General features: G+C 41.8%; 1 protein-coding gene across 8 annotated transcripts in view; it reads right to left on the bottom strand.

Moving 5' to 3' along the window:
- Positions 1–14,256, bottom strand: part of CELF4 (CUGBP Elav-like family member 4) — a 1,036,963-nt gene that overhangs the window by 369,853 nt on the left and 652,854 nt on the right. For all 8 annotated transcript variants that reach the window (XM_066602625.1, XM_066602629.1, XM_066602626.1 and 5 more), the window contains exon 3: positions 6,904–6,952. In XM_066602625.1, the coding sequence (XP_066458722.1) occupies positions 6,904–6,952 (49 nt within the window). The remainder of the gene's footprint in view (positions 1–6,903; positions 6,953–14,256) is intronic.

Raw genomic sequence — 14,256 nt, 5'->3', positions numbered from 1 at the left:
GGCTCTTGTGCATTGTGCCCTCTTACTCCATAATACAATCAATTAGAATATCTCATTAATTGGACCTCACAGATAGCGTAACTTATGTAAATGTGCCCCAAAGTGGACATTTCTGGGAAGTTTTAGTAGCTTTCACGTGGAGCTTAAACTTGACGATTGTCTTCAAACCACCCATTGGTTTATACCAGTGTGGTGTAAACTTGCACATACTGTAGACAAGTAGACTGTAGATATACTACATGGGATGTTGAAAAAAAGGGGCTAATGAGCTATAGACCTTCATGTCCCCAGGATTAGCAGGTAATTGGGTGGGTAACAGATGGGTCTCACTTCCTAAATCGCCTACTGTACGGATGTAGCAAATGTTAACTTGACAAGTAACCCAGTGAACACCTTGACTTTTCAATGGCTTTTGTTGTGTTAAATGTCAGTTTAAAGTTTGCTGAAACTGTACATTTGATGCGTTAAGTATCACACCAATGTTTCCTACGTATGGTATGTCGGGCATACAACCCCTGAAGTAGGAAGAAGTTATGACCAATGCACCTCTACCTTCAAATAACTTAATTGCATTAGCTTCTACTGTTCATCACCTCCTGCAAAACGCAATTATTATATTGACTGTAAAAGAAACTGAAAACGAAATATTAAGGCTGCGGGCCGCCATGTGCCTCCACTGTAATGTCACTACAGCTGTGGAAACCTTTGAGGACCTCTATTAACAGCGTCTATTTAAATCTTCATCTCCCCACAGAACAGTGTAAACCTTCCTATCAATTTACAAAATGCGCCCCCTCCCTCCTCCCCGGTCACGGCCGGCTCTGAGCACATTATTATTTTTTATGTAAATGCGTGAACTATCTCTTCCTTTATGGTACAGTGATATTGCAAGTCAGCATCATTTTTGCTGTTTAAGTATTGAATATGCAATTAATAGGGAGATATTTGGTCATGCCTGGTACTGTGAGGAAGTAAAGAAACAGCTGAATAATCGAGTTTGGGGGCAAAGTATCAACACAGGGTGATGTATGAGAGAAATTGATGTGGCAAAATAGAGCTGAATGTACATCCCTCTTCAATGCAAGGCGAGAACTCTGTCCCCTGAGAACGTACGAGGGAAGCAGATTGAGACACCTACATTATCTTGCCCAGCGTTTCATGTACGGCCATTTGTTCTGCAAACAGACCTCATTCATTTTAAGATTGGTTATTATTTAACCAGTGTAGTGCAATAAAGCTTTATTCTGCCGGCAGCCCATACCAATATAATGACTACCTGCAATGCGGTGCTGGATGGCCGTAACATGGACAGCTTTAACCCCTTTTTTTCTTAATATAAGACCTTGGCTTAAAGGGACAGACCTTGTTCATATGCCCCCTTAAATCATAGAGGGTAGTCCTGTTCTCAGGATTGCTGTCCAGTAACCAGAGCAGGGAGAGTTGTTACACACTGGCAGACCGGGTAAAATCATCTACCACAACATTACCCAATGCTATATTTCCTCTTGCACAATGTGCAGCCGCACAAGACTTTCACCATTGATTGAAAACTAATGTCAAAAGTTTTGTGAACTGAAACTTTGCTGAGCACATGGGCGGCTTGTGTTAGAAAACCGGTTGACAATTCAGACAACTTTAAAGTGACCCTCTGATACCTAGTCAAAACTTGTCCACTGACCAGAAGGGGAGTTATATTATCGACTATCCTTCTTTCTCTTGGTTTGACGACTGATCCCCTTCTTCCTGGGATCCAATTTAATTCTTTAAAAATTCCTACAGAGATTCTTAGACTACCTAATGCACACTGAGCACTGGCGGTGTACTGGTAGTCTAAAGTTCACATCCTGCTATGATTGGCCAGCACTGGACAACCAAAAAGCAACATTTAGTTGTAAAGGACTGAAGCAGACTTAGGTTACTTTTACACAGGATGACTGTTGAGTGCTTGGTCAATCATCTCAACAATAATCATATGATTAGGGTGAGAGGGCCAAGAGTTTAAGTTCCCACCTATGTAGTTGGAAGAAAGTAGATTAGAAGACATTGAAAATAAGGAAGAACCAACTTTGAACATTGCTCTGATATTGGGCAAGACTTCTGAGTCTCCTGAGATTGTTCTGCTGCCTGTCTACCTCCCTCAAGTTGCCAGAAGTGGCGAGTCACTATCATTCAGATGGCACCTGTGCATTGTACATTGAGAGATTAAGGACAAGTACTGGCTTCGCGGCTCTGTGGCTTTTCTTTACTGATCGGACTAATAGGCAGAATATGTTCAATGCATATCTGGTTCTTCCTAAAGCAATGTGGTAGACAAATGAAATTTGGGGTCTGGAAGCAGTGCCGACGGGTCCATCCCACCAATGGAAGCACTCTCTTTCACAATATCGACTACAGATGCATAGTGCATCAAGTAGTGGCAGGAGTGCTGCTGTCATGTTGGAAGAATAAAGAGGAGCCCCAGGAAGAAGTGGATCAGTGGCCGAAGCAGGAGAAACCAGCAAGTAACATAACTCCACCTCCTCTGGTTCCTAGAGAAATTTTGCCACCGAGTCGTCTTAAGGCATAGCCCAATTTAAAAATAATTATGTTGGAAGTGTGCACATGCCCATATTTATTTCCTTTCGTAAAATAATACTCAATCCCATTATAGGGCAACCTCAGGCTGCCTGTCCATGGGCATAGCGATATCCTGCAGCGGTTCTCCACTGCCAGGGAGCAGGAGACAGTTGACGGTACTCCACACTGAGCCTATCTGACAGATAGGCTCACCGCGGAGAATCGCGGCAAATCGCAGCATGCTGCAATTTGCCGCCCACGAGCGGAGAATCGCTATGACTCGTGGACAGGGGACCGGCGCTTTCCATAGGAACTTAATGAAAATTCGCTTGTGGACAGGCAGCCTAAAATAGGACAATTCCAATATTACAACAGGAAATTACTATATAAGCAATACTCTAATCGAATAAAGTAATTTAAAAATGGAGACCACAGGTGTTTTTGCAAGGTACAAGAAAAAATCCATGTGTTTTGGGCACAAGCGATAACCTGCATCTACTGTAGATTACAGCTTCATTTAACCTCTTTCTGGAGCAGATGCCTGAGATGCCAAGTCTATCTTCTTATTATTTCAGATGATTGCTTACATCCTTGGAAAAGCGTTATAGCAGGTTTACATAAACATTGCTTGGGGGCACCGTTGGTATTATCTGACCAGTCAGCGCCTTATCACTTTCTCTTTTGCAGAATTCATGTTTTAATGTTTGGTCCAATGCATAGCATAAGGGTGAGAGGGCACTTGGAGGTTAGATTACAATCTCAGGTCAGCCAATGACTGTAGGCAGAATACAGGCACTGAGAGTGTTCAGCATTCATAGTTCATGCAGGGAGACAGCCATTAACATAAAGTGGGACATAGGATATAGTTGCAGTATCCTTGCAGTCCAGTGATCTATGAACACAAACACCATAGTGTTTCTACATAGAAGTCAACAGAAAGGGCCATATGAACAGTTACTGGAAACATATAATGGACCATAATGGGTCATCACTAAGAGAAGAGGGACAATCAACCCCAGTAGAGTTTTATGGTGCAGAGTTTGGCCACCTCTCTTATGATGGGCAATCCAAAGCACCTAGATGGCTCTCGATTTGACTTCTCCTGGTTGCACAGAATATTATATTCCTATCTATATTCCTTTATGGTCAAATGAGCCATCACAAGAGCCCAGGGGCATAGCTATATGCTAACTGGCCCTGGTATAAAACAGGCTAAAATGACTGCCCTTTTCATAAAGGGATCATGATGCTCTAGTACAAATTTCCATTTATTATAATAAGTATCCAATATTAATATCTAAAGTAAGCCAACAAGCAATGGCAATATTAAACTCTTCATCAAAAATGGTGACGTTCAAAATTACCATCAATTTATACATACTGTAAGCATCTTACTGTGAAGTCCACCTTCAGTTAACTTTAATTTACTCTGCCTTGCGATGTTCTCCTGCAATTTTGTTCGTTACTTTAATAGATTTAGTTAATAAAATCCTAATGAATAAATCAGCCAAAAAAGTTCCATTCATTTTGATAAATCCAAGGTTTTTACTGGAATAAAATGGGATATGGCAAAGGGTCGGTAACAACCCTTTCAGAATGGCTATGTCGCGTGTCCAGCTGATCACACCAGATCTGCCTTTTAGAACCCTAGCAAACAACTGATTTTGCAAGAGAAAGCCACAGCTGGGCATCTTCCCTGCAGAAATGTAATATTAGACGGCTGCCATTCAGAAGAATGGCCATCCATATCAAACAAGGATGGTGAGAGTCCGACAAAACAAGGACCTGCTATTATAGACTAGTAGATCCATACACAGGTTCTGTTCTGACTCAGAGGAGGGTATCAAGCTGAGGACCACCTCTATGACATCCATTTACATTAATAGTTCATATGAAAAGGGTTGTCTTCCCTTTAAGGTATTTGAGCTACTAAAAAAGCACAGATCTATTGGTTAAGTCTTGATGGCCTTGGGTGTATTGGCCAAAGTTACTAAACTTTTAAAGGGGTTTTATGGACTAACATATTGATGACCTATCCTTATGATAGGTCATCAATATCAGATTCGTGAGGCTTCACCACCCGAAACTCCTGCTGATCAGCTGTTTGAAGAGACTTGTTCATTTTTTATGTGGCATAAGAGCAGCTTTTTCCCATTAAAATGAATTGGAATTAAACTGCTAGACCAGGCACAGCCACTATGAAATGTCTGGTGCTCTGCCTAGTGTAGAACAGTTTAATACGGAGGGTGACGAGTAGTGGACCTGCCCCCTATGTGATATTGATGATCCATCCTGAGCCTTAGAAACTCCCTTTAACTACTTAGTGACTGGTTTATTTTGTGCCTTAAGCACCAAGCAATTTTCATAGTCGCATAGCAAGACAGGGCTTGTTTTTTGTGGGTTGGGTTGTATTTTTTAATGGCACCACTCTAGGGGGAGAGATGGAAAAAATCCCCAGACATTCTGCCATTGTTTTTTGGGCTTGGTTTTCACAGCGTTCACCATTTGGTAGAAATAACATGATAATTTTCTTATCTGGGCCAGCATGATTACTGTGATACCCAGTTCATGTAGATTTTTTTATTTTTTACTCTTTCAGCACAAAAACACATAAAAAAAAACTATTTAATCTGCACTGCCACATTCTAAGGGCTTATTCAGACGATTGTATATCGGCCGGGTATTCACGCCGGCTGATATACGGCGTCTCTCTCTGCAGGGGGAGGAGGCTGGAAGAGCCGGGAGCAGTGCACTGAGCTCCCGCCCCCTCTCTGCCTCCTCTCCGCCCCCTCTCCGCCCCTCTGCACTATTTGCAATCAGAGGAGGTGGGACGGGGGTGGGGCTAAGTTTTGGTCATCTGAATAAGCCCTAAGACCGATAACCTTTTTCCGGCAACTGAGCTACATGAGAGCTTGTTTTTTGCGGAAAGAGTTGCAGTTTGTGACGTTTGAGTTTATTTTTTAAAGGCTAACAAACAAAAATTTACAATTCTGGCATTGCTTTTTACATTTTTTCATGGCGTTCACCAAGCGAGGTAAATAATAAAATATTTTCATTGTCTGGGTCATTACGATACCTATGTGCTGCTTTTGAAAACATTTTTTGGTATTTCATCCATTCAAAAAGGGTTTTTGTGTGGAGAAAAATGGATATTTTTTTAAAGCTGGATTTTTTAAAATAAAGTTTACAGAACTTTTTTTCGACTTTTTTTTTAAGTCCCTCAAGAAGACTTGAAGATGTGATCATTTGATTGATAGGATAGCACACTGCATTACTCATGTAGTATATTCTCAAATGCTTATGACACCAGCCCAACAGAATCTGCCGGATCTCATAGTCTGAGTTACATGGCAGACACGGAGGCATTTGTCAGGCCTCCGGTTACCATGAATCACATTGCAGAGTGCCGATGGGTGACAGGAGGATCCCATACCCCCTGTCATGTGCTTACATGCTGCAGTTGCTAGTGATTGTGGCATGTAAGTGATTTAACTGCCAGACTATGAGACTTCTCCATTACTGACAGTTACAGCAGGAGCCCGTCAGTATTCAGCCAAGGCAGTGTCTTAAGATGATGTATGAACAGGTGTGAAGCCCATTAGTGACCACCATTGAAAGGCATATTGGTGGTCACTAATGGTTTAAATGAGATGAAACTTCCTGGAAGAAACCATACACATTAAGCAAATATTGGCTGAACCCACTAATGGCAGATTTGGGGGGAAAGAATGATAAGGCATGCTTGATTTGAATATGTCCAATCTTTTGTCCATGCAGAAGAAATGCAGAGAGTTCCACCAACAGTTATTTCAAGTTTATGAGTATCTTTAACCTGAAGTACATTTAGTTAAAGTCGCATGAAGGCTCTTCAATAAATCAAAGTTATCTGAAGGTAGAAACGTTCTTGAAATAGACTCTGCCCTATTCTCTCAAGTCACATGTCACATCCCATTCTGCAGTTGCTCAAAATACATTAACAGAAAACTTGTTGGAACCAACTCGCTGCAGAGATTTTCAGACCAGTCTGCAGAGGAAAAGTTTGGATTCATTTTCAACTTTTAGGAAAATCAGCATCTGAGCTCCTTACAGTAACGAGGCAGTTATTGGTTTCCTAGGTAATCTCTGGCACCTCCTGCCTTTAGAAATCTAATAATAATTGAATGTGAAGAAGTAAAAAAAAAGCGAAGAAAAAGAGAAAGGGATTTAATAAGTAAGAAAGCTACACTGCAGAGGGAATTTCTCTGGCAGTGATTAGGCTGCTAATTGATCAGCACACTGCATGACAAAATCCACAAGGCAATCACAGTACTACTTAGCAATTATGCTTGGAGCAATGCCAACTACTACCTCCTCTGCTTTCACTGTCAGCTGGCTTCACCTGGATTGGTCGGTTCATCTGCAAGACACAAGAAGGCAGAGCGTATGTTAGAAGGACACAAACGTCGCAACTATTTTGTACGAATAAAATGTAACTGACACAAGCAAATTAACCAAATTACGTTACAGATGTAGCAGAGCTGGATTTTCATTGATCATTATTAGCAGCTTTATAACAATCCACACATTGTAATATCACCACAAGTAGCACCAACTACCAAATGACAAACTCAGATCCACTACATCAGCACACTGGATGCACTGGCCATAGACAGACAGACAGATAGATAGATAGATAGATAGATAGATAGATAGATAGATAGATAGATAGATAGATAGATATGAGATAGATAGATAGATAGATAGATAGATAGAGACAGGGGCGTAACTGTAGAGGATGCAGGGGATGCGGTTGCACCCGGGCCCAGGAGCCTGCACCCGGGCCCAGGAGCCTTAGGGCTCATGTCCACGGGCAAAATATGATTTAGGATCCGCAGCGGATCTCCCGCGTGCGGATCCGCATCCCATAGGGATGCATTGACCACCCGCGGGTAGATAAATACCCGCGGATCGTCAATAAAAGGGATTTAAAAAAAAATGGAGCATGGAAAAATCCGGACCATGCTCCATTTTCGTGCGGGTCTCCCGCGGGGACGGCTCCCGCGGGCTTCTATTGAAGCCTATGGAAGCCGTCCGGATCCGCGGGAGACCTAAAATAGGAATTTAAAGTATTTACCATCCGGCGCGGGCGGGGAAGGTCAGCTGTTCCTCACGGCCGCATCTTCCTTGCTTCGGCTCGGCGGATGTGCCCGGCGCATGCGCGCGGCACGTCGGCGACGTGCCGGCGACGTGCCGCCGGCGTCAGGAATTCATCCGCCGGCCGAAAATGAAGATCCGGCCGTGAGGAACAGCTGATGTTCTCCGCCCGCGCCGGATGGTAAATACTTTTAAATTCTTATTTTCGGCGCTCATGTCCGCGGGGCAGGAGGGACCCGCTGCAGATTCTACATGGAGAATCTGCAGCGGATCTGATTTTCCCCGTGGACATGAGGCCTTAGGGGGCCCATAAGGCCTCTCTTCTCCATATAGGGAGCCCAGTACTATGAGTAAAGCATTATAGTTGGGGGCCCTGTTACAAGTTTTGCATCGGGGCCCATAAGCTTCAAGTTACGCTTCTGGATAGATAGATAGATAGATAGATAGATAGATAGATAGATAGATAGATAGATAGATAGATAGATAGATATGAGAGAGAGAGAGAGAGATGAGACCGATAGATAGATAGGTAAACAGATAGATAGATAACAGATATATAGATTGATATAGATAGATATGAGATAGATAAATAGATAGACATGATATTGATAGATAGATAGATAGGTTTTTTTTCTCAACCACTTCATTCGAATCTGTTAATATTGGTCAAGAAAACATTTTTACAATTCAAATTAACCCCTTAAGGACCACCCATTTTTTTACACTTTCATTTTTTTCTCCCACTTTCAAAAGTGATTGTGGCTGTTGCGGGTGTCAACTGCAAGAAATAGCCAGCACCCGCCTTGTGTAGAGCAGGAGTGTCTCCCGATACCCCTCCACACAAACTCTGAATGCACAGGACGTATCTGTAAGTACTTGGGCATTAAGGCCCAACGTCAATGGGAGGATCGGATTATGCATGTGGGAGCCCGCTGCGGAATCCAAACCCGCCCGCTGCCGAGCACACTGCTTACCCTGCTGGTCTGCTATTTTCTTCACTTTAGATGTGCGCGGAAGCGCCGGCTGGCATGCTGCGGCACACATCCGCAGTGGAGTTTTGCTTTTTTTTAAACTCCTGCTTTCCTACGGAATCCGCGGCTCACTTGCAATTCAATCGCGTATCTTCTGCAAATCAGATCCATCCGTGGACATTGGGCCTTAAGCGGTTAAAGGGGTTGAGTAAGATGTGAAAAAAGACAGCCGCTGCCCTAGCAGCCTTATAGAATGTGACTGCAATGGTAAAAAGCCCGGTACCAGGGCCACGGATCGGACAACTGTCAGTGCAGAATCTGCACAAAAATCGAGCATGCTGCGATTTTTCCTCCGCTTGTGGAAACTGCAATTGGTTTCTGCAAATGTGGAGGAAGAATCGATTTTCCTATAACATGCTATGGGCGCTATTTTCTGCGAATTCCACAGAAAATATTCGTCCGTGGGCAGAAGCCCTATTAATACTACATAAAAAACCTAAATATGTTAGCATATAAATTTGGTATTGCTGTAATCGCGCTGACTCACAGAATAAAGATACAGTAACGTCATTTTTACTGCACCATAAACGCTGTAAGAGCAAACTCCTCCAAAATGGCGAGCATTGAAATCTCCCTTTCACCTCACTTAGGAATTATTAGAATGTTATCCATACATTATATGATGTTATGGTATCTTAAAAAACAGCCCTCGTGTGGCTATATCCCCGAAAACAAAAAAGAAAAGACAAAATGGGCTGTGGCAGGGAAGATAGAACAGAACTGTGAGCACAGATTTCACAACAACTTGAGCCCAAGAACTTACAATCTATTGGAAATATGAACCAGCAACATCTAGACTGGCTATAGTTTAGCTGACTTTAAAGAATCAAGGAGTTGTCTACCAGTGAGCGCAGAATGAATGTGAATGCTGCGTATCATTTAGCAGGTGGGCCATCTATTAATGTGCTACATAAATAGCTACAAAGGTGTTTGATGGAGATAAGGAGAACATTTGGGACACGTCCAGGTGTAGTAAACAATCCTGTCAGCTCACTCAGTCCTGTATAATGGAACACATTCTTGGCCAAAAGATGCTCGGGTCTCAATACAACGACCCCATTAGAATACGGGAGAGAGCCATAAAATATGACATTGTATTCTGCAAAGGTAAATGTACGGAAATTGGGAACATGTTTATGATATGATACAGCGCAACTGTAGCTTGGAGGTTAGATGTCAGACTCATGGCTAGAACTGCAGAAGATGTTGCCTTATGTGGGTCCTTCTTTTGGTTTTTATCCCACTTGGTGTCCTGTTATAAGGTACAGTGTGATTGTTCTCAGTGAGAGAAACCAAGTAATCTTGTAGATATGATACCTTTTAATGGCTAACAAAAATACACGATGTTACAGTGAGCTTTCAGATCTTCTATCGAACCTTTCTCAGGCTAGAACGGAACTGGTGTGGATGGGGCACATATATAATATACAGATGCAGAGAGGACATCATATATTATATATGTACCCCATCCAAAGCAGTTCCATTCTAGCCTGATGAAGGATCGATAGAAGACCCAAAAGCTTGCTGTAACATCATGTTTTTTTGTTAGCCATTAAAAGGTACGAGATTACTGGGTTTCTCTCACTGAGAACAATCACACTTTCCCCTACCCGCTAACATGGTTCCAAACCTTTTTTTCATTATAAGGTACACAAATACCATATGATACACGGCTTACTTATAAGCGCTGTACTGCATGACGCCCAGATAACAGCTTCATATATTGGTTGTATATAAATAACAATGCCACATGAGGCTATAACCGTTATATACTGCAAATATAATGTATTGTACATTACCAATCTAGAAGTACCCCACTACATCCCTACAATACTCAAATAATACAGTGCAGTGATCAAAGAACAGATCTATAATAAAGTATTCTAATACCAAATCTAAGACAGACAGTCTACTGTAGGTCTCGGCTTCTCTATTGTCCTGGCTTAGCACACTGTTGTCCTGGAAGGCATACAACATGCCGTGATTTCAACTCTCTCTATGTCTTTAGGATACAGCTATAGATAAGTACAATGGTGGAGCACTGAGCCATCTGCATCCTTACTGCCATACTACATATTTCAATGGGAGTAAAGGTGGCAATTACACTATCGGCGCTGACCAGTGATGACATTGCCAAGCCTACTGCACTGATAGCAGGCTGAATGATCAGCTGATTGGCGGGGACCCTGACTGTGAGCCCAAGTCAATCAACTATTGATGACCTATCTTGAAGATAGGTTATCAATACTTAAAGTCCAGGAATACCCTTTAAAATGGGGTTTCCCATGACTTAAAACGAAAAAAAGGTTTGGTACCCTGTGGCGCAAAATGTGATTGTTCCCAGCAAGAGAATCTTGTAGGTATGATACCTATTAATGGCTAACAAAAATACATGATCTTACAGCAAGCTTTCAGATCTTCTCATTATGCCTGAGGAAGAATTCCGAGAGATTGGAAAGCTTGCATGTATTTTTGTTAGCCATTAAAAGTGATCATATCTACAGGATTACTTGGTTCCATGGCTTAAAATTACTTCACAATCACTCTGTCCTTCTTGGCTGCAGCTCAGCAGGAAACGTGACTGCTGCAGCCAATCATTGCCTATAGAAGATCACAGGGCAATGATTGGCTGCAACAGTCACATGCCTTGGTCAAGTGCAACCAGGAAGGACAGAGTAGTTATGAAGCAATTTTAAATCATGCAAATACCCCTTTAAGTTATCATAATGTGTTAAGTGTCAAGTTAATGTTTGCTACATCTGCAGCTCTGATATACAGATCATACAGCATGGACTGTATAACCGGAGAAGTCATGCTTTTCCTGGAGAGCTCCACGCTAAATTTCAGTCTCTGAGGTAATAACTATGGTGTTACGTATTTCTTTACCTTGGCCCCACAGCTCATTTACAGGTTACCACTTGCATGAAAAGATCTTTAATTATGATCTTTAATTACAGTGTATGGGAGCATCTTCTCCCACAAGACCCTTGCCTTTAATGAAGTGGCTCCTGACTCCTTGGTAAAAAAAAAAAAAAAGTCTCAGCAATGCTCTTTAATAACGAACATGGAACACCTCTTATAAAATCTATGTTTAATATGGAATGACTTGCAGGTGCTTTATTTATCTGGCATAACATCAGGTCTTATAGACTAGCTATATCCAAGCACCATTTACTACTACGATGAATTCCTTTTAGTGTTAAGGCTGCAAAACCTCTGATTTTACTACTGCTGTCCCTGCCTGTTCAGTGTCTGCCATTTTTCCCCCATAGCGTAGCGTCAGGGGGTGCTGGGGTCGCCATGGCGACCCAGCCCGTGAGCTCAGGGGGCCCCGGGGCCGCCCTTCCCATGCGCATTCAGTGCATTAATGGCTGGCCGTTCTTTCCCCCGCATGTTGCGGCAGTCAGAACAGCCAGCCTGAGAGGAAAAGCATGGAGGTACTCACATGGGCCGGCAGGGGAGGAGGTCACATGGGCCGGCAGGGGAGGAGGGAGGAGGTCACATGGGCCGGCAGGGGAGGAGGGAGGAGGTCACATGGGCCGGCAGGGGAGGAGGGAGGAGGTCACATGGGACGGCAGGGGAGGAGGGAGGAGGTCACATGGGCCGGCAGGGGAGGAGGGAGGAGGTCACATGGGACGGCAGGGGAGGAGGGAGGAGGTCACATGGGACGGCAGGGGAGGAGGTCACATGGGACGGCAGGGCACAATGATCATGTGCTGCCCCCCCTGCTTCCTGCTGAACGGGGAAGCTTCTGAGTTTACCTCTCCTGCTGCTGCTGTCACATGGAGGGGAAGTGGACCAGGCCCTGGGGTAAGTGTATATATGTGTGTGTATCTATCTGTCTCCCTCCTCTATCTATCTATCTATCTATCTATCTATCTATCTCATATCTATCTATCTCATATCTATCTATCTATCTATCTATCTCATATCTATCTATCTCATATCTATCTATCTATCTATCTCATATCTATCTATCTATCTATCTCATATCTATCTTTCTATCTATCTCATATCTATCTATCTATCTATCTATCTATCTATCTATCTATCTCATATCTATCTATCTATCTCATATCTATCTATCCCATATATCTGTCTATCTATCTATCTCATTTCTATCTATCTGCTATCTATCTATCTATCTATCTATCTATCTATCTATCTATCTATCTATCTATCTCCTATCTATCTATCTATCTATCTCATATCTATCTATCTATCTGCTATCTATCTATCTATCTATCTATCTATCTATCTATCTATCTCATATCTATCTATCTCATGTCTATCTATCTATCTCATATCTATCTATCTATCCATCTATCTATCTCATATCTATCTATCTATCTCATATCTATCTATCTCATATCTATCTATCTATCTCATATCTATCTTTCTATCCCATATGTCTGTCTATCTATCTATCTCATATCTATCTCCTATCTATCTATCTATCTATCTATCTATCTATCTATCTATCTATCTATCTATCTATCTATCTCCTATCTATCTATCTATCTATCTATCTATCTATCTATCTATCTATCTATCTATCTATCTCATATCTATCTATCTCATATCTATCTATCTATCTATTCATCTATCTATCTCATATCTATCTATCTATCTCATATCTATCTATCTATCTATCTCATATCTATCTATCTATCTATCTAATATCTATCTCATATCTATCTTTCTATCCCATATGTCTGTCTATCTATCTATCTCATATCTATCTATCTATCTCATATCTATCTATCTCATATCTATCTATCTCATATCTATCTATCTATCTATCTATCTCATATCTATCTATCTATCTCATATCTATCTCATATCTATCTATCTATCTATCTCATATCTATCTATCTATCTCATATCTATCTATCTATCTATCTATCTCATATCTATCTATCTATCTATCTATCTCATATCTATCTCATATCTATTTATCTATCTATATGCTATCTATCTATCTATCTATCTGCTATCTATCTATCTATCTATCTATCTGCTATCTATCTATCTATCTCTCTGGTATAAGTTATACATCTCCCTGGATTTACTGTATTTATTTGCACCCTTTACACGCAATTAAAAAACGCATCAAAACCGCATGCGATTATTAATAGTGTCTGCAGCTCCTTTAGGGTGACTGCCCACTACAGTTTTTTTTCACTGCGAAATTCGCATCGTTTTTTTTTCTGCAGGGGTCTATGGGACTTGTAATGTTAAAATAGCGTTTTGCGCGATCGTGATTTTAACATTACAAGCCCCATAAACCCCTGCAGAAAAAAAAACCGCTGCGAATTTCGCTATGAAAAAAACCTGTAGTGGGCGGTCACCCTAATACCGTACGCGGTCTTTAAATACTGCATGCAGGTTTTTTATGTGTCTTAATTGTGGTTGTAAAGTACAACATAAACATGACCCCCTGAGGCCGCTCTCACACGTGTTCAGAAAACGCAGCTGAAAATCGTGGCATTTTTACCGTAATTTCGAGCAGCGTTTTTGAACACAGGTTACAGCG

Source organism: Eleutherodactylus coqui, chromosome 5, assembly GCF_035609145.1.
Source record: "Eleutherodactylus coqui strain aEleCoq1 chromosome 5, aEleCoq1.hap1, whole genome shotgun sequence".
NCBI lineage: Eukaryota > Metazoa > Chordata > Amphibia > Anura > Eleutherodactylidae > Eleutherodactylus > Eleutherodactylus coqui.
Note: the sequence above shows the minus strand (reverse complement) of the source record. Positions and strands in the feature narration are given on the sequence as shown.